The sequence below is a fragment of the Mustelus asterias genome, unplaced genomic scaffold, assembly GCF_964213995.1.
Source record: "Mustelus asterias unplaced genomic scaffold, sMusAst1.hap1.1 HAP1_SCAFFOLD_3647, whole genome shotgun sequence".
NCBI lineage: Eukaryota > Metazoa > Chordata > Chondrichthyes > Carcharhiniformes > Triakidae > Mustelus > Mustelus asterias.
In genome coordinates this window covers 5,643-29,633 of record NW_027593592.1, presented here as the reverse complement: position 1 = coordinate 29,633, position 23,991 = coordinate 5,643, and the positions used below count along the sequence as shown (strand labels likewise).

General features: G+C 50.8%; 2 protein-coding genes across 2 annotated transcripts; one reads left to right on the top strand and one right to left on the bottom strand.

The window, feature by feature from the left end:
* Positions 1-6: 6 nt before the first annotated feature.
* On the top strand, positions 7-12,387 carry LOC144490701 (nucleolar protein 9-like). The gene is made up of 3 exons (XM_078208408.1): positions 7-37; positions 6,824-6,929; positions 11,665-12,387. Exons 1-3 carry the CDS (start codon positions 17-19, stop codon positions 11,820-11,822), a joined length of 285 nt encoding a protein of 94 aa, XP_078064534.1. The 5' UTR covers positions 7-16; the 3' UTR covers positions 11,823-12,387.
* Positions 12,388-13,167: 780 nt separating this feature from the next.
* Positions 13,168-22,430, bottom strand: LOC144490702 (lipid transferase CIDEB-like; the record flags this gene model as incomplete). The annotated part of the gene is made up of 4 exons (XM_078208409.1): positions 13,168-13,510; positions 14,130-14,317; positions 20,206-20,355; positions 22,289-22,430. Coding segments are annotated over 4 exons (601 nt in total), but the record flags the coding sequence as incomplete, so codon positions are not given.
* Positions 22,431-23,991: the final 1,561 nt, after the last annotated feature.

Genomic DNA, 23,991 nt, shown 5'->3' with positions numbered 1-23,991 from the left:
TGACAAGCAGCGGACGATGGTGGTCCTGAAGCTCAAGGTGAGGCCAAAGCCTCCGGGGCAACCTACCTGGGACAGATAGGGGAAGGTCCCGATCGAGGGTATAAAATATTAACTGGGACAGAGAGAGGGTTAAGGAGGGTCCCGATCGAGGGTATAAAACCTCCGGGGCATATTAACTGGGACAGAGAGAGGGTTAAGGAGGGTCTCGATCGAGGATATAAAATCATTAACTGGGACAGAGAGAGGGTTAAGGAGGGTCTCGATCGAGGGTATAAAATATTAACTGGGACAGAGAGTGGGTTAAGGAGGGTCTCGATCGAGGATATAAAATATTAACTGGGACAGAGAGAGGGTTAAGGAGGGTCTCGATCGAGGATATAAAATATTAACTGGGACAGAGAGAGGGTTAAGGAGGGTCTCGATCGAGGGTATAAAATATTAACTGGGGCAGAGAGAGGGTTAAGGAGGGTCTCGATCGAGGGTATAAAATATTAACTGGGACAGAGAGAGGGTTAAGGAGGGTCCCGATCGAGGGTATAAAATATTAACTGGGACAGAGAGAGGGTTAAGGAGGGTCCCGATCGAGGATATAAAATATTAACTGGGGCAGAGAGAGGGTTAAGGAGGGTCCCGATCGAGGATATAAAATATTAACTGGGGCAGAGAGAGGGTTAAGGAGGGTCCCGATCGAGGATATAAAATATTAACTGGGACAGAGAGAGGGTTAAGGAGGGTCCCGATCGAGGATATAAAATATTAACTGGGACAGAGAGAGGGTTAAGGAGGGTCCCGATCGAGAGTATAAAATATTAACTGGGACAGAGAGAGGGTTAAGGAGGGTCTCGATCGAGGATATAAAATATTAACTGGGACAGGGAGAGGGTTAAGGAGGGTCCCGATCGAGGATATAAAATATTAACTGGGACAGAGAGAGGGTTAAGGAGGGTCCCGATCGAGGGTATAAAATATTAACTGGGACAGAGAGAGGGTTAAGGAGGGTCCCGATCGAGAGTATAAAATATTAACTGGGACAGAAAGAGGGTTAAGGAGGGTCCCGATCGAGGGTATAAAATATTAACTGGGACAGAGAGAGGGTTAAGGAGGGTCTCGATCGAGGGTATAAAATATTAACTGGGACAGAGAGAGGGTTAAGGAGGGTCCCGATCGAGGATATAAAATATTAACTGGGACAGAGCGAGGGTTAAGGAGGGTCCCGATCGAGGGTATAAAATATTAACTGGGGCAGAGAGAGGGTTAAGGAGGGTCCCGATCGAGGGTATAAAATATTAACTGGGACAGAGCGAGGGTTAAGGAGGGTCCCGATCGAGAATATAAAATATTAACTGGGACAGAGAGAGGGTTAAGGAGGGTCCCGATCGAGGATATAAAATATTAACTGGGACAGAGAGAGGGTTAAGGAGGGTCTCGATCGAGGATATAAAATATTAACTGGGACAGAGAGGGTTAAGGAGGGTCGCGATCGAGGGTATAAAATATTAACTGGGACAGAGAGAGGGTTAAGGAGGGTCGCGATCGAGGGTATAAAATATTAACTGGGACAGAGAGAGGGTTAAGGAGGGTCGCGATCGAGGGTATAAAATATTAACTGGGACAGAGAGAGGGTTAAGGAGGGTCCCGATCGAGGGTATAAAATATTAACTGGGAAAGGGAGAGGGTTAAGGAGGGTCCCGATCGAGGGTATAAAATATTAACTGGGACAGGGAGAGGGTTAAGGAGGGTCTCGATCGAGGGTATAAAATATTAACTGGGGCAGAGAGAGGGTTAAGGAGGGTCTCGATCGAGGGTATAAAATATTAACTGGGACAGAGCGAGGGTTAAGGAGGGTCCCGATCGAGGATATAAAATATTAACTGGGACAGAGAGGGGGTTAAGGAGGGTCTCGATCGAGGATATAAAATATTAACTGGGACAGAGAGAGGGTTAAGGAGGGTCCCGATCGAGGGTATAAAATATTAACTGGGACAGAGAGAGGATTAAGGAGGGTCCCGATCGAGGGTATAAAATATTAACTGGGACAGAGAGAGTGTTAAGGAGGGTCTCGATCGAGGGTATAAAATATTAACTGGGGCAGAGAGAGGGTTAAGGAGGGTCCCGATCGAGGGTATAAAATATTAACTGGGACAGAGAGAGGGTTAAGGAGGGTCCCGATCGAGGATATAAAATATTAACTGGGACAGAGGGTTAAGGAGGGTCCCGATCGAGGGTATAAAATATTAACTGGGACAGAGAGAGGGTTAAGGAGGGTCCCGATCGAGGGTATAAAATATTAACTGGGACAGAGAGAGGGTTAAGGAGGGTCCCGATCGAGGATATAAAATATTAACTGGGACAGAGAGAGGGTTAAGGAGGGTCCCGATCGAGGATATAAAATATTAACTGGGACAGAGAGAGGGTTAAGGAGGGTCTCGATCGAGGATATAAAATATTAACTGGGACAGAGAGAGGGTTAAGGAGGGTCCTGATCGAGGATATAAAATATTAACTGGGACAGAGAGAGGGTTAAGGAGGGTCCCGATCGAGGGTATAAAATATTAACTGGGGCAGAGAGAGGGTTAAGGAGGGTCTCGATCGAGGGTATAAAATATTAACTGGGACAGAGAGAGGGTTAAGGAGGGTCCCGATCGAGGGTATAAAATATTAACTGGGACAGAGAGAGGGTTAAGGAGGGTCTCGATCGAGGATATAAAATATTAACTGGGACAGAGAGAGGGTTAAGGAGGGTCCCGATCGAGGATATAAAATATTAACTGGGGCAGAGAGAGGGTTAAGGAGGGTCCCGATCGAGGATATAAAATATTAACTGGGGCAGAGAGAGGGTTAAGGAGGGTCCCGATCGAGGATATAAAATATTAACTGGGACAGAGAGAGGGTTAAGGAGGGTCCCGATCGAGGATATAAAATATTAACTGGGGCAGAGAGAGGGTTAAGGAGGGTCCCGATCGAGGATATAAAATATTAACTGGGACAGAGAGAGGGTTAAGGAGGGTCCCGATCGAGAGTATAAAATATTAACTGGGACAGAGAGAGGGTTAAGGAGGGTCTCGATCGAGGATATAAAATATTAACTGGGACAGGGAGAGGGTTAAGGAGGGTCCCGATCGAGGATATAAAATATTAACTGGGACAGAGAGAGGGTTAAGGAGGGTCTCGATCGAGGGTATAAAATATTAACTGGGACAGAGCGAGGGTTAAGGAGGGTCCCGATCGAGAATATAAAATATTAACTGGGACAGAGAGAGGGATAAGGAGGGTCGCGATCGAGAGTATAAAATATTAACTGGGACAGAGAGAGGGTTAAGGAGGGTCCCGATCGAGGATATAAAATATTAACTGGGACAGAGAGAGGGTTAAGGAGGGTCTCGATCGAGGATATAAAATATTAACTGGGACAGAGAGGGGGATAAGGAGGGTCGCGATCGAGGGTATAAAATATTAACTGGGACAGAGAGAGGGTTAAGGAGGGTCCCGATCGAGGATATAAAATATTAACTGGGACAGAGAGAGGGTTAAGGAGGGTCCCGATCGAGGGTATAAAATATTAACTGGGAAAGGGAGAGGGTTAAGGAGGGTCCCGATCGAGGGTATAAAATATTAACTGGGACAGGGAGAGGGTTAAGGAGGGTCTCGATCGAGGGTATAAAATATTAACTGGGGCAGAGAGAGGGTTAAGGAGGGTCTCGATCGAGGGTATAAAATATTAACTGGGACAGAGCGAGGGTTAAGGAGGGTCCCGATCGAGGATATAAAATATTAACTGGGACAGAGAGGGGGTTAAGGAGGGTCTCGATCGAGGATATAAAATATTAACTGGGACAGAGAGAGGGTTAAGGAGGGTCCCGATCGAGGGTATAAAATATTAACTGGGACAGAGAGAGGATTAAGGAGGGTCCCGATCGAGGGTATAAAATATTAACTGGGGCAGAGAGAGGGTTAAGGAGGGTCCCGATCGAGGGTATAAAATATTAACTGGGGCAGAGAGAGTGTTAAGGAGGGTCTCGATCGAGGGTATAAAATATTAACTGGGGCAGAGAGAGGGTTAAGGAGGGTCCCGATCGAGGGTATAAAATATTAACTGGGACAGAGAGAGGGTTAAGGAGGGTCCCGATCGAGGATATAAAATATTAACTGGGACAGAGGGTTAAGGAGGGTCCCGATCGAGGGTATAAAATATTAACTGGGACAGAGAGAGGGTTAAGGAGGGTCCCGATCGAGGGTATAAAATATTAACTGGGACAGAGAGAGGGTTAAGGAGGGTCCCGATCGAGGATATAAAATATTAACTGGGACAGAGAGAGGGTTAAGGAGGGTCCCGATCGAGGATATAAAATATTAACTGGGACAGAGAGAGGGTTAAGGAGGGTCTCGATCGAGGATATAAAATATTAACTGGGACAGAGAGAGGGTTAAGGAGGGTCTCGATCGAGGATATAAAATATTAACTGGGACAGAGAGAGGGTTAAGGAGGGTCCCGATCGAGGATATAAAATATTAACTGGGACAGAGAGAGGGTTAAGGAGGGTCCCGATCGAGGATATAAAATATTAACTGGGACAGAGAGAGGGTTAAGGAGGGTCTCGATCGAGGGTATAAAATATTAACTGGGACAGAGAGAGGGTTAAGGAGGGTCTCGATCGAGGATATAAAATATTAACTGGGGCTGAGAGAGGGTTAAGGAGGGTCCCGATCGAGGATATAAAATATTAACTGGGACAGAGAGAGGGTTAAGGAGGGTCCCGATCGAGGGTATAAAATATTAACTGGGACAGAGAGAGGGTTAAGGAGGGTCTCGATCGAGAGTATAAAATATTAACTGGGACAGAGAGAGGGTTAAGGAGGGTCCCGATCGAGGGTATAAAATATTAACTGGGACAGAGAAAGGGTTAAGGAGGGTCTCGATCGAGGATATAAAATATTAACTGGGGCTGAGAGAGGGTTAAGGAGGGTCCCGATCGAGGATATAAAATATTAACTGGGACAGAGAGAGGGTTGAGGAGGGTCCCGATCGAGGGTATAAAATATTAACTGGGACAGAGAGAGGGTTAAGGAGGGTCTCGATCGAGAGTATAAAATATTAACTGGGACAGAGAGAGGGTTAAGGAGGGTCCCGATCGAGGGTATAAAATATTAACTGGGACAGAGAGAGGGTTAAGGAGGGTCCCGATCGAGGATATAAAATATTAACTGGAGCAGAGAGAGGGTTAAGGAGGGTCTCGATCGAGGATATAAAATATTAACTGGGACAGAGAGAGGGTTAAGGAGGGTCCCGATCGAGGATATAAAATATTAACTGGGACAGAGCGAGGGTTAAGGAGGGTCTCGATCGAGGGTATAAAATATTAACTGGGACAGAGAGAGGGTTAAGGAGGGTCCCGATCGAGGATATAAAATATTAACTGGGACAGAGGGTTAAGGAGGGTCCCGATCGAGGGTATAAAATATTAACTGGGACAGAGAGAGGGTTAAGGAGGGCCCCGATCGAGGGTATAAAATATTAACTGGGACAGAGAGAGGGTTAAGGAGGGTCCCGATTGAGGATATAAAATATTAACTGGGACAGAGAGAGGGTTAAGGAGGGTCCTGATTGAGGATATAAAATATTAACTGGGACAGAGAGAGGGTTAAGGAGGGTCCCAATCGAGGGTATAAAATATTAACTGGGACAGAGAGAGGGTTAAGAAGGGTCCCGATCGAGGGTATAAAATATTAACTGTGACAGAGAGAGGGTTAAGGAGGGTCCCGATCGAGGGTATAAAATATTAACTGGGACAGAGAGAGGGTTAAGAAGGGTCCCGATCGAGGGTATAAAATATTAACTGGGACAGAGAGAGGGTTAAGAAGGGTCCCGATCAAGGGTATAAAATATTAACTGGGACAGAGAGAGGGTTAAGGAGGGTCCCAATCGAGGATATAAAATATTAACTGGGACAGAGAGAGGGTTAAGGAGGGTCCCGATCGAGGATATAAAATATTAACTGGGACAGAGAGAGGGTTAAGGAGGGTCCCGATCGAGGATATAAAATATTAACTGGGACAGAGAGAGGGTTAAGGAGGGTCCCGATCGAGGATATAAAATATTAACTGGGACAGTGAGAGGGTTAAGGAGGGTCTCGATCGAGGATATAAAATATTAACTGGGACAGAGAGAGGGTTAAGGAGGGTCTCGATCGAGGGTATAAAATATTAACTGGGACAGAGAGAGGGTTAAGGAGGGTCTCGATCGAGGATATAAAATATTAACTGGGGCAGAGAGAGGGTGAAGGAGGGTCTCGATTGAGGATATAAAATATTAACTGGGACAGAGAGAGGGTTAAGGAGGGTCCCGATCGAGGGTATAAAATATTAACTGGGACAGAGAGAGGGTTAAGGAGGGTCCCGATCGAGGGTATAAAATATTAACTGGGACAGAGAGAGGGTTAAGGAGGGTCTCGATCGAGGGTATAAAATATTAACTGGGACAGAGAGAGGGTTAAGGAGGGTCCCGATCGAGGGTATAAAATATTAACTGGGACAGAGAGAGGGTTAAGGAGGGTCTCGATCGAGGGTATAAAATATTAACTGGGACAGAGAGAGGGTTAAGGAGGGTCTCGATCGAGGATATAAAATATTAACTGGGACAGAGAGAGGGTTAAGGAGGGTCTCGATCGAGGGTATAAAATATTAACTGGGACAGAGAGAGGGTTAAGGAGGGTCCCGATCGAGGGTGCGAGGGTACAGCAGGCTAGGTTTGTGCTTGCTTTTGGACGGCCGTACGTTAGACGTCTGCTACTCTTTTGTTTTTTCTCCGGTATTTCTCTTCGCTCAGGGTCGGTTCACGCAGCTGGCCTGTGACCGTCACGGCAGTCGGGTGCTCGACCAGATCTGGGGCTCGGTGCCCCTCCGGATGAAACAGATCATTGCCGAAGAACTTGGTGAGGAGCCTTTCCACCTTCCGACAGCCCTGTTGCTTTGCGTAGTTTTGTTTGGTTTGCTCTTGACGCCTGCGCCCACCCCCTCTCCACCCCAGCACACTGTTCTCCTTCCACAGACAAATCCACCACCCCTAACTTCCCCTGCATGTGCGGCACAGTGTGGTTAGCACTGCTGCCTCACACCGCCAGGGTCCTGGGTTCGATTGCTGGCCTCGGGTCACTGTCTGTGCAGAGTTTGCACGTTCTCCCCGTGTCTGCGTGGGTTTCCTCCGGGTGCTCCGGTTTCCTCCCACACTCCAAAGATGTGTAGGTTGGGTGGATTGGCCATGCTAAATTGTCCCTTAGTGTCCAAAGATGTGCAGGTTAGGTGGATTGGCCGTGCTAAATTGTCCCTTAGTGTCCAAAGATGTGCAGGTTAGGTGGATTGGCCGTGCTAAATTGTCCCTTAGTGTCCAAAGATGTGCAGGTTAGGTGGAATGGCCATGCTAAATTGTCCCTTAGTGTCCAACGATGTGCAGGTTAGGTGGATTGGCCATGCTAAATTGTCCCTTCGTGTCCAAAGATGTGCAGGTTGGGTGGATTGGCCATGCTAAATTGTCCCTTAGTGTCCAAAGATGTGCAGGTTAGGTGGATTGGCCATGCTAAATTGTCCCTTAGTGTCCAAAGATGTGCAGGTTGGGTGGATTAGCCGTGCTAAATTGCCCCTTAGTGTCCAAAGATGTGTAGGTTGGGTGGATTGGCCATGCTAAATTGTCCCTTAGTGTCCAAAGATGTGCAGGTTGGGTGGATTGGCCATGCAAAATTGTCCCTTAGTGTCCAAAGATGTGCAGGTTGGGTGGATTGGCCATGCTAAATTGTCCCTTAGTGTCCAAAGATGTGTAGGTTGGGTGGATTGGCCATGCTAAATTGTCCCTTAGTGTCCAAAGATGTGCAGGTTAGCTGGATTGGCCGTGCTAAATTGCCCCTTAGTGTCCAAAGATGTGTAGGTTAGGGGGATTAGCCATGCTAAATTGTCCCTTAGTGTCCAAAGATGTGCAGGTTGGGTGGATTGGCCATGCTAAATTGCCCCTTAGTGTCCAAAGATGTGTAGGTTAGGGGGATTAGCCATGCTAAATTGTCCCTTAGTGTCCAAAGATGTGCAGGTTGGGTGGATTGGCCATGCTAAATTGCCCCTTAGTGTCCAAAGATGTGCAGGTTGGGTGGATTGGCCGTGCTAAATTGCCCCTTAGTGTCCAAAGATGTACAGGTTAGGTGGATTGGCCATGCTAAATTGCCCCTTAGTGTCCAAAGATGTGCAGGTTGGGTGGATTGGCCGTGCTAAATTGCCCCTTAGTGTCCAAAGATGTACAGGTTAGGTGGATTGGCCATGCTAAATTGCCCCTTAGTGTCCAAAGATGTGCAGGTTGGGTGGATTGGCCGTGCTTAATGCATGTGGTTATGGAGATCGGACAGGGGGAGTGGGCCTGTGCAAGATTTTCTGTTAGAGAGTCGGTGCAGACTCAATGGGCCGAATGGCTTCCGTCTGCACTGCAGGGATTCGATGATGCTTATCGAATGGTGGAGCAGGCTCGAGGGCCCGAGTGGCCTGTAACTCCAGCTCCTAATTTGTACGTTCTCACAGGGAGACCCTGCATCGGAAGTGAGGTGGCAGATGGAGTTTAATCCGGATAAATGCGAAGTGATGCATTTTGGAAGAAATAATGTAGGGAGGAGTTATACAATAAATGGCAGAGTCATCAGGAGTATAGAAACACAGAGGGACCTGGGTGTGCAAGTCCACAAATCCTTGAACGTGGCAGCACAGGTGGAGAAGGTGGTGAAGAAGGCATATGGTATGCTTGCCTTTATAGGATGGGGTATAGAGTATAAAAGCTGGAGTCTGATGATGCAGCTGTATAGAACGCTGGTTAGGCCACATTTGGAGTACTGCGTCCAGTTCTGGTCGTCACACTACCAGAAGGACGTGGAGGCGTTAGAGAGAGTGCAGAGAAGGTTTACCAGGACGTTGCCTGGTATGGAGGGTCTTAGCTATGAGGAGAGATTGGGTAAACTGGGGTTGTTCTCCCTGGAAAGACGGAGAATGAGGGGAGATCGAATAGAGGTGTACAAGATTATGAAGGGTATAGAACATAGAACATAGAACATTACAGCGCAGAACAGGCCCTTCGGCCCACGATGTTGCACCGACCAGTTAAAAAAAAACTGTGACCCTCCAACCTAAACCAATTTCTTTTCGTCCATGAACCTATCTACGGATCTCTTAAACGCCCCCAAACTAGGCGCATTTACTACTGATGCTGGCAGGGCATTCCAATCCCTCACCACCCTCTGGGTAAAGAACCTACCTCTGACATCGGTTCTATAACTACCCCCCCTCAATTTAAAGCCATGCCCCCTCGTGCTGGATTTCTCCATCAGAGGAAAAAGGCTATCACTATCCACCCTATCTAAACCTCTAATCATCTTATATGTTTCAATAAGATCCCCTCTTAGCCGCCGCCTTTCCAGCGAAAACAATCCCAAATCCCTCAGCCTCTCCTCATAGGATCTCCCCTCCATACCAGGCAACATCCTGGTAAACCTCCTCTGCACCCTCTCCAAAGCCTCCACATCCTTCCTGTAATGTGGGGACCGGAACTGCACACAGTACTCCAAGTGCGGCCGCACCAGAGTTGTGTACAGTTGCAACATAACGCTACGACTCCTAAATTCAATCCCCCTACCAATAAACGCCAAGACACCATATGCCTTCTTAACAACCTTATCTACTTGATTCCCAACTTTCAGGGATCTATGCACACATACACCTAGATCCCTCTGCTCCTCCACACTATTCAAAGTCCTCCCGTTAGCCCTATACTCAACACATCTGTTATTCCTACCAAAGTGAATTACCTCACACTTCTCCGCATTAAACTCCATCCGCCACCTCTCGGCCCAACTTTGCAACCTGTCTAAGTCTTCCTGCAAACTACGACACCCTTCCTCACTGTCTACCACACCACCGACTTTGGTGTCATCAGCAAATTTGCTAATCCACCCAACTATACCCTCATCCAGATCATTAATAAATATTACAAACAGCAGTGGCCCCAAAACAGATCCCTGAGGTACACCACTTGTAACCGCACTCCATGATGAATATTTACTATCAACCACCACCCTCTGTTTCCTATCCGCTAGCCAATTCCTGATCCAATTTCCTAGATCACCCCCAATCCCATACATCTGCATTTTCTGCAGAAGCCTACCATGGTGAACCTTATCAAACGCCTTACTAAAATCCATATATACCACGTCCACTGCCTTGCCCCCATCCACCTCCTTGGTCACTTTCTCAAAAAACTCAATAAGGTTAGTAAGGCACGACCTACCTGCCACAAAACCATGCTGACTATCACCTATCAATTCATTACTCTCCAAATAACTATAAATCCTATCCCTTATAATTTTTTCCAACATCTTGCCGACAACAGAAGTGAGACTCACCGGTCTATAATTCCCGGGGAAGTCTCTGTTCCCCTTCTTAAACAATGGGACAACATTCGCTAACCTCCAATCTTCTGGTACTATACCAGAGGCCAACGACGACCTGAAGATCAGAGCCAGAGGCTCTGCAATCACTTCTCTTGCCTCCCAGAGAATCCTTGGATAAATCCCATCCGGACCAGGGGATTTATCTATTTTCAGACCCTCCAGAATATCCTGCACATCCTCCTTATCAACTGTAATACTGTCTATTCTACTCCCTTGCAACCCAGTGTCCTCCTCAGCTATATTCATGTCCCCTTGCGTGAACACCGAAGAGAAATATTGGTTCAATGCTTCACCAATCTCCTCCGGTTCCACACATAACTTCCCTCTGCCATCTATAACTGGCCCTAAACTTGCCCTAACCAACCTTCTGTTCTTGACATACCTATAGAACGCCTTAGGATTCTCTTTAACCCTATCCGCCAAAGTCTTCTCATGTCCCCTTTTAGCCCTTCTAAGCTCGCTCTTCAACTCCCTCTTAGCCAATCTAAAGCTTTCTAGTGCACTACCCGAGTGCTCACGTCTCATCCGAACATAAGCCTCCTTTTTCTTTTTAACCAACAAAGAAACTTTTTTGGTGCACCACGGTTCCCTAGCCCTACCAATTCCTCCTTGCCTGACAGGGACATACCTATCACAGACTGGTATAGATAGGGTGAACGGTGGGAAGCTTTTTCCCAGATCAGAAGTGACGTTCACGAGGGGTCACGGGCTCAAGGTGAGAGGGGCGAAGTATAACTCAGATATCAGAGGGACGTTTTTTACACAGAGGGTGGTGGGGGCCTGGAATGCGCTGCCAAGTAGGGTGGTGGAGGCAGGCACGCTGACATCGTTTAAGACTTACCTGGATAGTCACATGAGCAGCCTGGGAATGGAGGGATACAAACGATTGGTCTAGTTGGACCAAGGAGCGGCACAGGCTTGGAGGGCCGAAGGGCCTGTTTCCTGTGCTGTACTGTTCTTTGTTCTTTGAGGAAAGAATCCAGGTGGGAATTGGGGGGGGGGGGGGAAGGAGTGATTGAGAGGGAAGCAGGAGACAATACTGGGTTAGTTCACCCTGGCTTGCGCAATAGTGACGGGTGACATGTTGGCTAAGGTTGGCATTCCTGAAATTGGTGGTCTGGAGCGGGGGGGGGCCGTGGAAGGATTTTCATTCCTCACACTCACCTCAATCTCACCCTCCCCTCCTCTTGCGTTCCAGCCAGCAGAGAGAAGGAGCTGTGGAGCGACCCCTTCGGTCATCACATCGCGCGGAACCTGGCCCTCACGCACTTCCTCAAGCGCCGGCGCGAGTGGGACGAACACCAGGCGGCTGAGAGCAAACGGCGGAAGATGTTTGCCGAGCTGCTGGAGGACTGAACGAGGCGGGAGAGAGAGAGAGAGGTGGATGGTGTGGAGAGGAGAGGGGGAGGTGGTGGGAGGCGGAGGCGAGAATGGAAATGCCAAGGGAGAGCGGGCCCGGTGGGTGTTGTATTCTCCCCCCCCCTCCCCCGCCCCTTCCACCCTTCTCCTGGTTCAAGCCACAAAACCATGCGCCCATTTCCTGCCTTGACCGCCTCTGCGCCGGCTACCTCTGCTGCCCAAGGACGTCGGATTGGAACTCCTCCGTTCGGAAGTGACTGCATCGTAGTCGTGCCTTATCTCCCCATGTCAGGACCTGTTCGCGCTCACTTTTCCCTCCGTGCCGAAGGCGGCAGTGTCCGGCCAGAGAGAGAGAGATTGAGAGAAACGGACGGACGTTCCCTCTCTCTCTTCGAGGGCAAGGAACCTCTGGATTTTCCAGCACCCGCCCGATGTGGTTCTCGCAATTGATCTCTCAGTGACCTCGTTCCAACCCGATTTCCTACTCTGAGGACCCCTGAGACCTGTGGACTTGAGGCACGATGGTGGTGGTGGGAGGGGGGGGGGGGGGGGGTGGTGGTGGGAGGGGGGGGGGGGTGGTGGTGGGGAGGGGGGTGGGGGGGCGGTGGGAGGGGGGGGGGGCGGTGGGAGGGGGGGGGGGGGGGGTGGGTGAGGGGGGGGGGGCGGTGGGAGGGGGGGGGGGGCGGGGGGGGGGGGGGGGGGGACGGTGGGAGGGGGGGGGCGGTGGGAGGGGGGGGGGCGGTGGGGAGGGGGGGGGGGGGGGGGAGGGGGGGGGGCGGTGGGTGGGGGTGGGTGGAGGGTGGGTTTGAGGCCAGCCCCAGCAAGGCAAAAGGTGGGTCGTGATCCAGGCTATAGCCCATGAGCAATGCCACGGGAGGACAGGGCCCCTCCCTTGCCCCGCAAGGTCCACGTTGGAGGGCGCAACCTACCGTCGGACCTGAGGGGTGAGAAATTGGTGGTTTAGCGTTCTGTCGGTCATGTTTTTATCGTCTGGTCAAAGGGACCAGATTGCACAATAAAAGGTTTTTTTGTGATCTTCGGGGGCGATGGTTACCGGAAAGCTTGAAGGGCCGAATGGCCCTACTCCTGCTCCTATTTTCTCTGGTCTGTATGTGTGTGCGTGCATGTGGGGCGTCACTGATAGGACCCCAATACTTGTTGTCCATCCCTAATTGCCCCTTTGAACTGAGTGTCTCACTTAGCCATTTTGGACTGGGGGGGGGTGATGGAACCTGGAGTCACATGTAGGCCAGACCGGGTAAGGACGGCAGATTTCCTTCCCTAAAGGACATTAGTGAACCAGATGGGTTTTTCCGACGCAATGGTTTCACCGTCACCAGTAGATTCTTAATTCCAGATATTTTTTATTGAATTCAAATTCCACCACCTGCCGTGGGCGGGATTCGAACTTGGGTCGCCCAGTACATTAGCTGAGTTTCTGGATTAATAGTCTAGCGGTAATACCAGTAGGTTATCGCCTCCCCATGTGTGCGTGTCCCTGTGTGTGTGTGTTTATCTGCGTGTGTGTGTGTGTTATGCGTGTGTCTGCATGTAAACAGCTCAATCAGTCGTAATACTCGGCCACGTGGTCACTTCCCTCGACCAGACGCCGGACAAAGGATGAAGCGGTCACGAGGATCTGTCCTACCCCGTACATCAGCGAGGAGGCGACTCTGAGCATCTCCCTGCAGGGATGAAGCAAAGACGCAGCTCGTGTTAGAACCCGAGTCGGATCTGCCGACGGCGCCTCTCAGCATTAAAACCCAAGCGGGCTCTCACGGAGACCCCACTCTGCTGCTTCACGATTGGGGTCCGCCCCATAACAGATCCCACAGCCACCCACGGCAGAGGAACGGACAAAGCGCTCCCCTGTGGGGGGAGAGGGGAGGGTCAAAGTTAACCCCTCTTAAACCATCGCCAAAGTCTGGGCGAGTGTCCCCCGAATCCGTTGCTGTTGCCCCCATGGGATCTTGCTGTGCCCAACACAGTGATCGCTGGGGGCAAGGGTGACCGCGTCCAGCCCCGTTGTCCCGGGGAGCCGGTAGGTTTCCCCCTTTCCCTGCAGCAATGCCTCAGCCGCTTGTTTCTCCCGCGGTATGAATTGTGGCGAGAGGTTTGAAATTTGGCTGCTTGCGGTTGGCCCAGAAGAGTGCAGGAGGAAAAACTTCGGCGGCCTGTCTCTTTTCAGCAACATTAAAATACTGCTGTTGGTTGAATGCGTCACCCGTTGCCCTGCACCTCCCTGCGCCCACCTACCCCACCCCTATCACATAGACAGATTGATGGACCAGAAGGCCATCTTACCTGATGACTTTCTTGGGACCCATACACTTGATGTCAAAGGTCATGGAGTAGAGTCCGTAAAAGGTGGCGCGGATGTTGAGGGAGCCAAAGAGGTCCCTGGGGTTGAGCTTGTAGATGTCAAAGGTGATTCGAGCGATGTCTTTAGTGTTTTTGGGTTTCTGGGTCAATGAATAAGAAACCATCCCTCTCTGAAACAACAGACACCTCAGAGTTATGGGTTAGATACAGAGTAAAGTTCCCTCTACACTGTCCCCCCATCAAACACTCCCAGGACAGGTACAGCACGGGGTTAGATACAGAGTAAAGCTCCCTCTACACTGTCCCCCATCAAACACTCCCAGGACAGGTACAGCACGGGATTAGATACAGAGTAAAGCTCCCTCTACACTGTCCCCCATCAAACACTCCCAGGACAGGTACAGCACGGGGTTAGATACAGAGTAAAGCTCCCTCTACACTGACCCCATCAAACACTCCCAGGACAGGTACAGCATGGGGTTAGATACAGAGTAAAGCTCCCTCTACACTGTCCCCCATCAAACACTCCCAGGACAGGTACAGCACGGGGTTAGATACAGAGTAAAGCTCCCTCTGCACTGTCCCCATCAAACACTCCCAGGACAGGTACAGCACGGGGTTAGATACAGAGTAAAGCTCCCTCTACACTGACCCCATCAAACACTCCCAGGACAGGTACAGCACGGGGTTAGATACAGAGTAAAGCTCCCTCTACACTGTCCCCATCAAACACTCCCAGGACAGGTACAGCACGGGGTTAGATACAGAGTAAAGCTCCCTCTACACTGTCCCCCATCAAACACTCCCAGGACAGGTACAGCACAGGGTTAGATACAGAGTAAAGTTCCCTTGACACTGCCCCCATCAAACACTCCCAGGACAGGTACAGCACAGGGTTAGATACAGAGTAAAGCTCCCTCTACACTGTCCCCCAGCAACCACTCCCAGGACAGGTACAGCACGGGGTTAGATACAGAGTAAAGCTCCCTCTACACTGTCCCCCATCAAACACTCCCAGGACAGGTACAGCACGGGGTTAGAGACAGAGTAAAGCTCCCTCTACACTGTCCCCCATCAAACACTCCCAGGACAGGTACAGCACGGGGTTAGATACAGAGTAAAGCTCCCTCTACACTGTCCCCATCAAACACTCCCAGGACAGGTACAGCACGGGGTTAGATACAGAGTAAAGCTCCCTCTACACTGTCCCCCAGCAAACACTCCCAGGACCGGTACAGCACGGGGTTAGATACAGAGTAAAGCTCCCTCTACACTGTCCCCATCAAACACTCCCAGGACAGGTACAGCACGGGGTTAGATACAGAGTAAAGCTCCCTCTGCACTGTCCCCATCAAACACTCCCAGGACAGGTACAGCACGGGGTTAGATACAGAGTAAAGCTCCCTCTACACTGTCCCCATCAAACACTCCCAGGACAGGTACAGCACGGGGTTAGATACAGAGTAAAGCTCCCTCTACACTGTCCCCCATCAAACACTTCCAGGACAGGTACAGCACAGGGTTAGATACAGAGTAAAACTCCCGCTACACTGTCCCCCATCAAACACTCCCAGGACAGGTACAGCACGGGGTTAGATACAGAGTAAAACTCTCTCTACACTGTCCCCTCATCAAACACTCCGAGGACAGGTACAGCACGGGGTTAGATACAGAGTAAAGCTCCCTCTACTCTGTCCCCATCAAACACTCCCAGGACACGTACAGCACGGGGTGAGATACAGAGTAAAGCTCCCTCGACACTGCCCCCATCAAACACTCCCAGCACAGTGGTAGACACAGAATAAAGCTCCCTCTACACTGTCCCCGTCAAACACTCCCAGGAAAGGTACAGCACGGGGTTAGATACAGAGTAAAGCTCCCTCTACACTGTCCCCATCAAACACTCCCAGGATAGGTACAGCACGGGGTTAGATACAGAGTAAAGCTCCCTCTACACTGTCCCCCCCATCAGACACTCCCAGGACAGGTACAGCACGGGGTTAGATACGGAGTAAAGCTTCCTCTACACTGTCCCCCATCAAACACTCCCAGGACAGGTACAGCACAGGGTTAGATACAGAGTAAAGCTCCGTCTACACTGTCCCCATCAAACACTCCCAGGACAGGGACAGCACGGGGTTAGATACAGAGTAAAGCTCCCTCTACACTGTCCCCATCAAACACTCCCAGGATAGGTACAGCACGGGGTGAGATACAGAGTAAAGCTCCCTCGACACTGCCCCCATCAAACACTCCCAGCACAGTGTTAGATACAGAATAAAGCTCCCTCTACACTGTCCCCGTCAAACACTCCCAGGAAAGGTACAGCACGGGGTTAGACACAGAGTAAAACTCCCCCTACACTGTACCCATCAATCACTCCCAGGACAGGTACAGCACGGGGTTAGATACAGAGTAAAGCTCCCTCTACACTGTCCCCCCCATCAGACACTCCCAGGACAGGTACAGCACGGGGTTAGATACGGAGTAAAGCTTCCTCTACACTGTCCCCCATCAAACACTCCCAGGACAGGTACAGCACAGGGTTAGATACAGAGTAAAGCTCCGTCTACACTGTCCCCATCAAACACTCCCAGGACAGGGACAGCACGGGGTTAGATACAGAGTAAAGCTCCCTCTACACTGTCCCCATCAAACACTCCCAGGATAGGTACAGCACGGGGTGAGATACAGAGTAAAGCTCCCTCGACACTGCCCCCATCAAACACTCCCAGCACAGTGTTAGATACAGAATAAAGCTCCCTCTACACTGTCCCCGTCAAACACTCCCAGGAAAGGTACAGCACGGGGTTAGACACAGAGTAAAACTCCCCCTACACTGTACCCATCAATCACTCCCAGGACAGGTACAGCACGGGGTTAGATACAGAGTAAAGCTCCCTCTACACTGTCCCCCCATCAAACACTCCCAGGACAGGTACAGCACGGGGTTAGATACGGAGTAAAGCTCCCTCTACACTGTCCCCCATCAAACACTCCCAGGACAGGTACAGCACGGGGTTAGATACAGAGTAAAACTCCCTCTACACCGTCCCCCATCAAATACTCCCAGGACAGGTACAGCACGGGGTTAGATACAGAGTAAAGCTCCCTCTACACTGTCCCCAGCAAACACTCCCAGGACAGATACAGCACGGGGTTAGATACAGAGTAAAGCTCCCTCTACACTGTCCCCCATCAAACACTCCCAGGACAGGTACAGCACGGGGTTAGATACAGAGTAAAGCTCCCTCTACACTGTCCCCCATCAAACACTCCCAGGACAGGTACAGCACGGGGTTAGATACAGAGTAAAGCTCCCTCTACACTGTCCCCCATCAAACACTCCCAGGACACGTACAGCACGGGGTGAGATACAGAGTAAAGCTCCCTCGACACTGCCCCCATCAAACACTCCCAGCACAGTGGTAGACACAGAATAAAGCTCCCTCTACACTGTCCCCGTCAAACACTCCCAGGAAAGGTACAGCACGGGGTTAGATACAGAGTAAAGCTCCCTCTACACTGTCCCCCCCATCAGACACTCCCAGGACAGGTACAGCACGGGGTTAGATACGGAGTAAAGCTTCCTCTACACTGTCCCCCATCAAACACTCCCAGGACAGGTACAGCACAGGGTTAGATACAGAGTAAAGCTCCGTCTACACTGTCCCCATCAAACACTCCCAGGACAGGGACAGCACGGGGTTAGATACAGAGTAATGCTCCCTCGACACTGCCCCCATCAAACACTCCCAGCACAGTGTTAGATACAGAATAAAGCTCCCTCTACACTGTCCCCGTCAAACACTCCCAGGAAAGGTACAGCACGGGGTTAGACACAGAGTAAAACTCCCCCTACACTGTACCCATCAATCACTCCCAGGACAGGTACAGCACGGGGTTAGATACAGAGTAAAACTCCCTCTACACCGTCCCCCATCAAATACTCCCAGGACAGGTACAGCACGGGGTTAGATACAGAGTAAAGCTCCCTCTACACTGTCCCCAGCAAACACTCCCAGGACAGATACAGCACGGGGTTAGATACAGAGTAAAGCTCCCTCTCCACTGTCCCCCATCAAACACTCCCAGGACAGGTACAGCACGGGGTTAGATACAGAGTAAAGCTCCCTCTACACTGTCCCCATCAAACACTCCCAGGACAGGTACAGCACGGGGTTAGATACAGAGTAAAGCTCCCTCTACGCTGTCCCCCATCAAACACTCCCAGGACAGGTACAGCATGGGGTTAGATACAGAGTAAAGCTCCCTCTACACTGTCCCCCATCAAACACTCCCAGGACAGGTACAGCACGGGGTTAGATACAGAGTAAAGCTCCCTCTACACTGTCCCCCATCAAACACTCCCAGGACAGGTACAGCACGGAGTTAGATACAGAGTGAAGCTGCGTCTACACTGTCCCCCATCAAACACTCCCAGGACAGGTACAGCACAGGGTTAGATACAGAGTAAAGCTCCCTCTACACTGTCCCCATCAAACACTCCCAGCACAGTGTTAGATACAGAATAAAGCTCCCTCTACACTGTCCCCGTCAAACACTCCCAGGAAAGGTACAGCACGGGGTTAGACACAGAGTAAAACTCCCCCTACACTGTACCCATCAATCACTCCCAGGACAGGTACAGCACGGGGTTAGATACAGAGTAAAGCTCCCTCTACACTGTCCCCCCATCAAACACTCCCAGGACAGGTACAGCACGGGGTTAGATACGGAGTAAAGCTCCCTCTACACTGTCCCCCATCAAACACTCCCAGGACAGGTACAGCACGGGGTTAGATACAGAGTAAAACTCCCTCTACACCGTCCCCCATCAAATACTCCCAGGACAGGTACAGCACGGGGTTAGATACAGAGTAAAGCTCCCTCTACACTGTCCCCAGCAAACACTCCCAGGACAGATACAGCACGGGGTTAGATACAGAGTAAAGCTCCCTCTACACTGTCCCCCATCAAACACTCCCAGGACAGGTACAGCACGGGGTTAGATACAGAGTAAAGCTCCCTCTACACTGTCCCCCATCAAACACTCCCAGGACAGGTACAGCACGGGGTTAGATACAGAGTAAAGCTCCCTCTACGCTGTCCCCCATCAAACACTCCCAGGACAGGTACAGCATGGGGTTAGATACAGAGTAAAGCTCCCTCTACACTGTCCCCCATCAAACACTCCCATGACAGGTACAGCACGGGGTTAGATACAGAGTAAAGCTCCCTCTACACTGTCCCCCATCAAACACTCCCAGGACAGGTACAGCACGGAGTTAGATACAGAGTGAAGCTCCGTCTACACTGTCCCCCATCAAACACTCCCAGGACAGGTACAGCACAGGGTTAGATACAGAGTAAAGCTCCCTCTACACTGTCCCGCATCAAACACTCCCAGGACAGGTACAGCACGGGGTTAGATACAGAGTAAAGCTCCCTCTACCCTGTCCCATTTCAAACACTCCCAGGACAGGTACAGCACGGGGTTAGATACAGAGTAAAGCTCCCTCTACACTGTCCCCCATCAAACACTCCCAGGACAGGTACAGCACGGGGTTAGATACAGAGTAAAGCTCCCTTTACACTGCCCCCCATCAAACACTCCCAGGATACGTACAGCACGGGGTTCGGTACAGAGTAAAGCTCCCTCTACACTGTCCCCCATCAAACATTCTGCACCACCGTGATGCGCTGATAATCACATGGGGTCTGTCATGGAATGGGTGGAGCAGAGTTGATGGACCGACCTCTGCTTCAACCTCTGGTGGTTCCCCTCTCCCGACCTCCAGTGGTTCCCCTCTCCCGACCTCCAGTGGTTGCCCTCTCCCGACCTCCAGTGGTTGCCCTCTCCCGACCTCCAGTGGTTCCCCTCTCCCGACCTCCAGTGGTTCCCCTCTCCCGACCTCCAGTGGTTCCCCTCTCTCGACCTCCAGTAGTTCCCCTCTCCCGACCACCCCCTCCCAGCCTCCTGCTTCCATGTTTGGGGGTCACCCTGGTTTCCCGGGATGAGTGGGGTGGGGGGGGACCCATTCCCCGACTTACGTACCTTAGGCGATTGCCACCGCTGCCCCTTCTGTAGCGCCATGAGTGTGGTGTCATCATCCAGGTGCTCGAAGAAGTCATCGCTGTCCACCATCGTGCCATCCTCTTCCAGGACCAGGCTGATCACTCCTGTGACCAGGAGAGCATCAAGTGCCTGCAGGTTAGGGTGAGGTAGGGCAGGGTTATGGGAGAACATTGGCGGAGGGTGGGAGGCGGGGGGGTGGTGGGAGAAATGCAGCAATCAGTACACACACGCTCATTGAGTCACATCCGGCAAAGAAGATGAGGCCCTTCGGCCCCTCAAAACACTGCCCACCGGTTCTCTGCAGTCCCGTTGCTGCTCCATTCCGTTGCCGGTTTAGTTCCCCTCCAGCCCCCTGTCCCAATTTCATGGTCTCGCAATCTGGAGACCCCGGTTCGAACGCCACAGAGGACGGCTGGTGGAAGTGTAGATTTTAATTAACAAAATCTGGATCGTACAGCACTAATCCCGGTAATGATAACAAAGAACAATACAGCACAGGATCAGGCCCTTCGGCCCTCCAAGCCCGCGCCGCCCCCTGGTCCAAACTAGACCATTCTTTTGTATCCCTCCATTCCCACTCCGTTCATGTGGCTATCTAGATAAGTCTTAAACGTTCCCAGTGTGTCCGCCTCCACCACCTTGCCCGACAGCGCATTCCAGGCCCCCACCACCCTCTGTGTAAAATACGCCCTTCTGATATCTGTGTTAAACCTCCCCCCCCCTCACCTTGAACCTATGACCCCTCGTGAACGTCACCACCGACCTGGGGAAAAAGCTTCCCACCGTTCACCCTATCTATGCCTTTCATAATTTTATACACCTCTATTAGGTCACCCCTCATCCTCCGTCTTTCCAGTGACAACAACCCCAGTTTACCCAATCTCTCCTCATAACTAAGGCCTTCCATACCAGGCAACATCCTGGTAAACCTCCTCTGCACTCTCTCTAAAGCCTCCACGTCCTTCTGGTAGTGCGGCGACCAGAACTGGACGCAGTATTCCAAATGCGGCCGAACCAACGTTCTATACAACTGCAAAATCAGACCCCAACTTTTATACTCTATGCCCCGTCCTATAAAGGCAAGCACGCCATATGCCTTATTCACTACCTTCTCCACCTGTGACGTCACCTTCAAGGATCTGTGGACTTGCACACCCAGGTCTCTCTGCGTACCTACACCCTTTATGGTTCTGCCATTTATCGTATAGCTCCCCCCTACGTTAGTTCTACCAAAATGCATCACTTGGCATTTATCAGGATTGAACTCCATCTGCCATTTCTTTGCCCAAATTTCCAGCCTATCTATATCCTTCTGTAGCCTCTGACAATGTTCCTCACTATCTGCAAGTCCAGCCATTTTCGTGTCGTCCGCAAACTTACTGATCACCCCAGTTACACCTTCTTCCAGATCGTTTATATAAATCACAAACAGCAGAGGTCCCAATACAGAGCCCTGCGGAACACCACTAGTCACAGGCCTCCAGCCGGAAAAAGACCCTTCCACTACCACCCTCTGTCTTCTGTGACCAAGCCAGTTCTCCACCCATCTAGCCACCTCCCCCTTTATCCCATGAGATCCAACCTTTTGCGCCAACCTACCATGAGGGACTTTGTCAAACGCTTTACTCAAGTCCATATAGACTGATGACCGTGAAACTGCCAGTGGCATAGTGGTTACAACCGCAGTCTCACAGCGTCAGGGACCCGGGTTCGATTCCGGCCACGGATCACTGTGCGGAGTTTGCACGTTCTCCCTGTATCTGCGTGGGTTTCCTCCGGCTGCTCCGGTTTCCTCCCACACTCCAAATATGTGCGGGTTAGGTGGATTGACCATGGTAAATGTGTAGGGATAGGTCGGGGGGCAGTGAGACTGGGTAAATGCAGACTCGGAGAGTTGGTGCACACTCGATGGGCCGAATGGCCTCTTTCTGCACTGTAGGGCTTCTATGGTGTGTGGTGCGTGATTTGTCCGTGTGTGTGTGTGTGTGTGTCCGTGTGTGTGTGTGTGTGCACATGTACAACAGCCCCCTCCCTCCACCCTTCCTTCACCCTCTGGACCTACCTTATTGATGAGCTCCCCCAGTGTCCCGGCCGTCACCCCTTTCCGGATGGAGCGATCGTGATTGCAGATCCGGAAGGGTCTCGGGGGCAGCGTGGAGGTCCACAGTTTCCGGCTCAGCTCCAAACCCACGGAAGAAACCGACCTGGGATCAGCGAGAGAGAGGGAACAGAGGGACAGGTAACGCCGTGAGCTCCATATCTCATTGTCTTTGTTCAAGCTCCATCCTTCCTCACTCCCCCCTTCACCCCCACACCCAATGTTTCAATAACAGCCCCGTCAAGGCCATTAATCCCCCGTTCTTCTAAGTCCCTCAACATCAGACAAGTCCATCACTCAAACCAGCCTCCCATTCATTGACTCTGTCTACACTGGGCGACACGGTAGCACAGTGGTTAGCACTGATGCTTCACAGCTCCAGGGTCCCGGGTTCGATTCCCGGCTCGGGTCACTGTGTGGAGTTTGCACATTCTCCTCGTGTCTGCGTGGGTTTCCTCCGGGTGCTCCGGTTTCCTCCCACAGTCCAAAGATGTGCGGGTTAGGTTGATTGGCCAGGTTAAAAAAAAAAATTGCCCCTTAGAGTCCTGGGATTAGCGGGTAAATATGTGGGGGTAGGGCCTGGGTGGGATTGTGGTCGGTGCAGACTCGATGGGCCGAATGGCCTCCTTCTGCACTGTAGGGTTTCTATGATGACTTCCCGCTGTCTCGGCAAAGCAGCCAGCATAATCAAAGACCCCGTGCATTCCACCTTCTTCCGTCGAGAAAAAGATACAAAGGTCTGAGGTCACGCACCGACCGACTCAAGAACAGCTTCTTCCCTGCTGCTGCCGTCAGACTTTTGAATGGACCTACCATCCATGAAGTTGATCTTTCTCTACACCCTAGCTATGACTGTAACACTACATTCTGCACCCTCTCCTTCCCTTCTCCTCTATGTCCTCTATGAACAGTATGCTTTGTCTGTATAGTGTACAGACAATACTTTTAACTGTATACTAATACCCATGACAATAATAAATCAAATCAAATCAAACATAATGTTAGTCTGCAGGGACAGACCATGATTAGAAACTAGAAGCAGGATTAGGCCATTCGGCCCTTTGAACCTGCTCCACCATTCATTATGATCATGGCTGATCATCAAATTCAATATCCTGATCCCCCTTCCCCCCCTCATATCCCTTTAGCCCCCAGAGCTATATCTAATTTCTTCTTGAAATCACACAAAGTTTTGGCCTCAGCTACTTTCTGTGGTAGTGAATTCCACACATTCACCACCCACTGGGTGAAGAAAGTTCTCCTCACCTTAGTTCTAAAAGGTTTAACCTGTATCCTCAAACTATGACCCCTAGCAGCACAGTGGTTAGCACTGCTGCCTCACAGCGCCAGGGACCCGAGTTCAATTACCGGCCTCGGGTCACTGTCTGTGCGGAGTTTGCACATTCTCCCCGTGTCTGCATGGGTCTCATCTGGGTGCTCCGGTTTCCTCCCACCCTCCAAACATGTGTAGGTTAGGGGGATTGGCCATGCTAATTTGTCCCTTAGTGTCCAAAGATGTGTGGGTTAGGTGGATTGGCCATGCTAAATTGTCCCTTAGTGTCCAAAGATGTGTGGGTTAGGTGGATTGGCCATGCTAAGTTGTCCCTTAGTGTCCAAAGATGTGCAGTTTAGGTGGATTGGCCATGCTAAGTTGTCCCTTAGTGTCC

Bases quoted from the DNA above. Each gene is read 5' to 3' on its own strand.
- LOC144490701 (XM_078208408.1), top strand. From the start codon at position 17: ATGGTGGTCCTGAAGCTCAAG. The intron at 38-6,823 runs GTGAGGCCAAAG...CTCTTCGCTCAG, and splicing joins TGGTGGTCCTGAAGCTCAAG to GGTCGGTTCACGCAGCTGGC. The intron at 6,930-11,664 runs GTGAGGAGCCTT...CTTGCGTTCCAG, and splicing joins GATCATTGCCGAAGAACTTG to CCAGCAGAGAGAAGGAGCTG.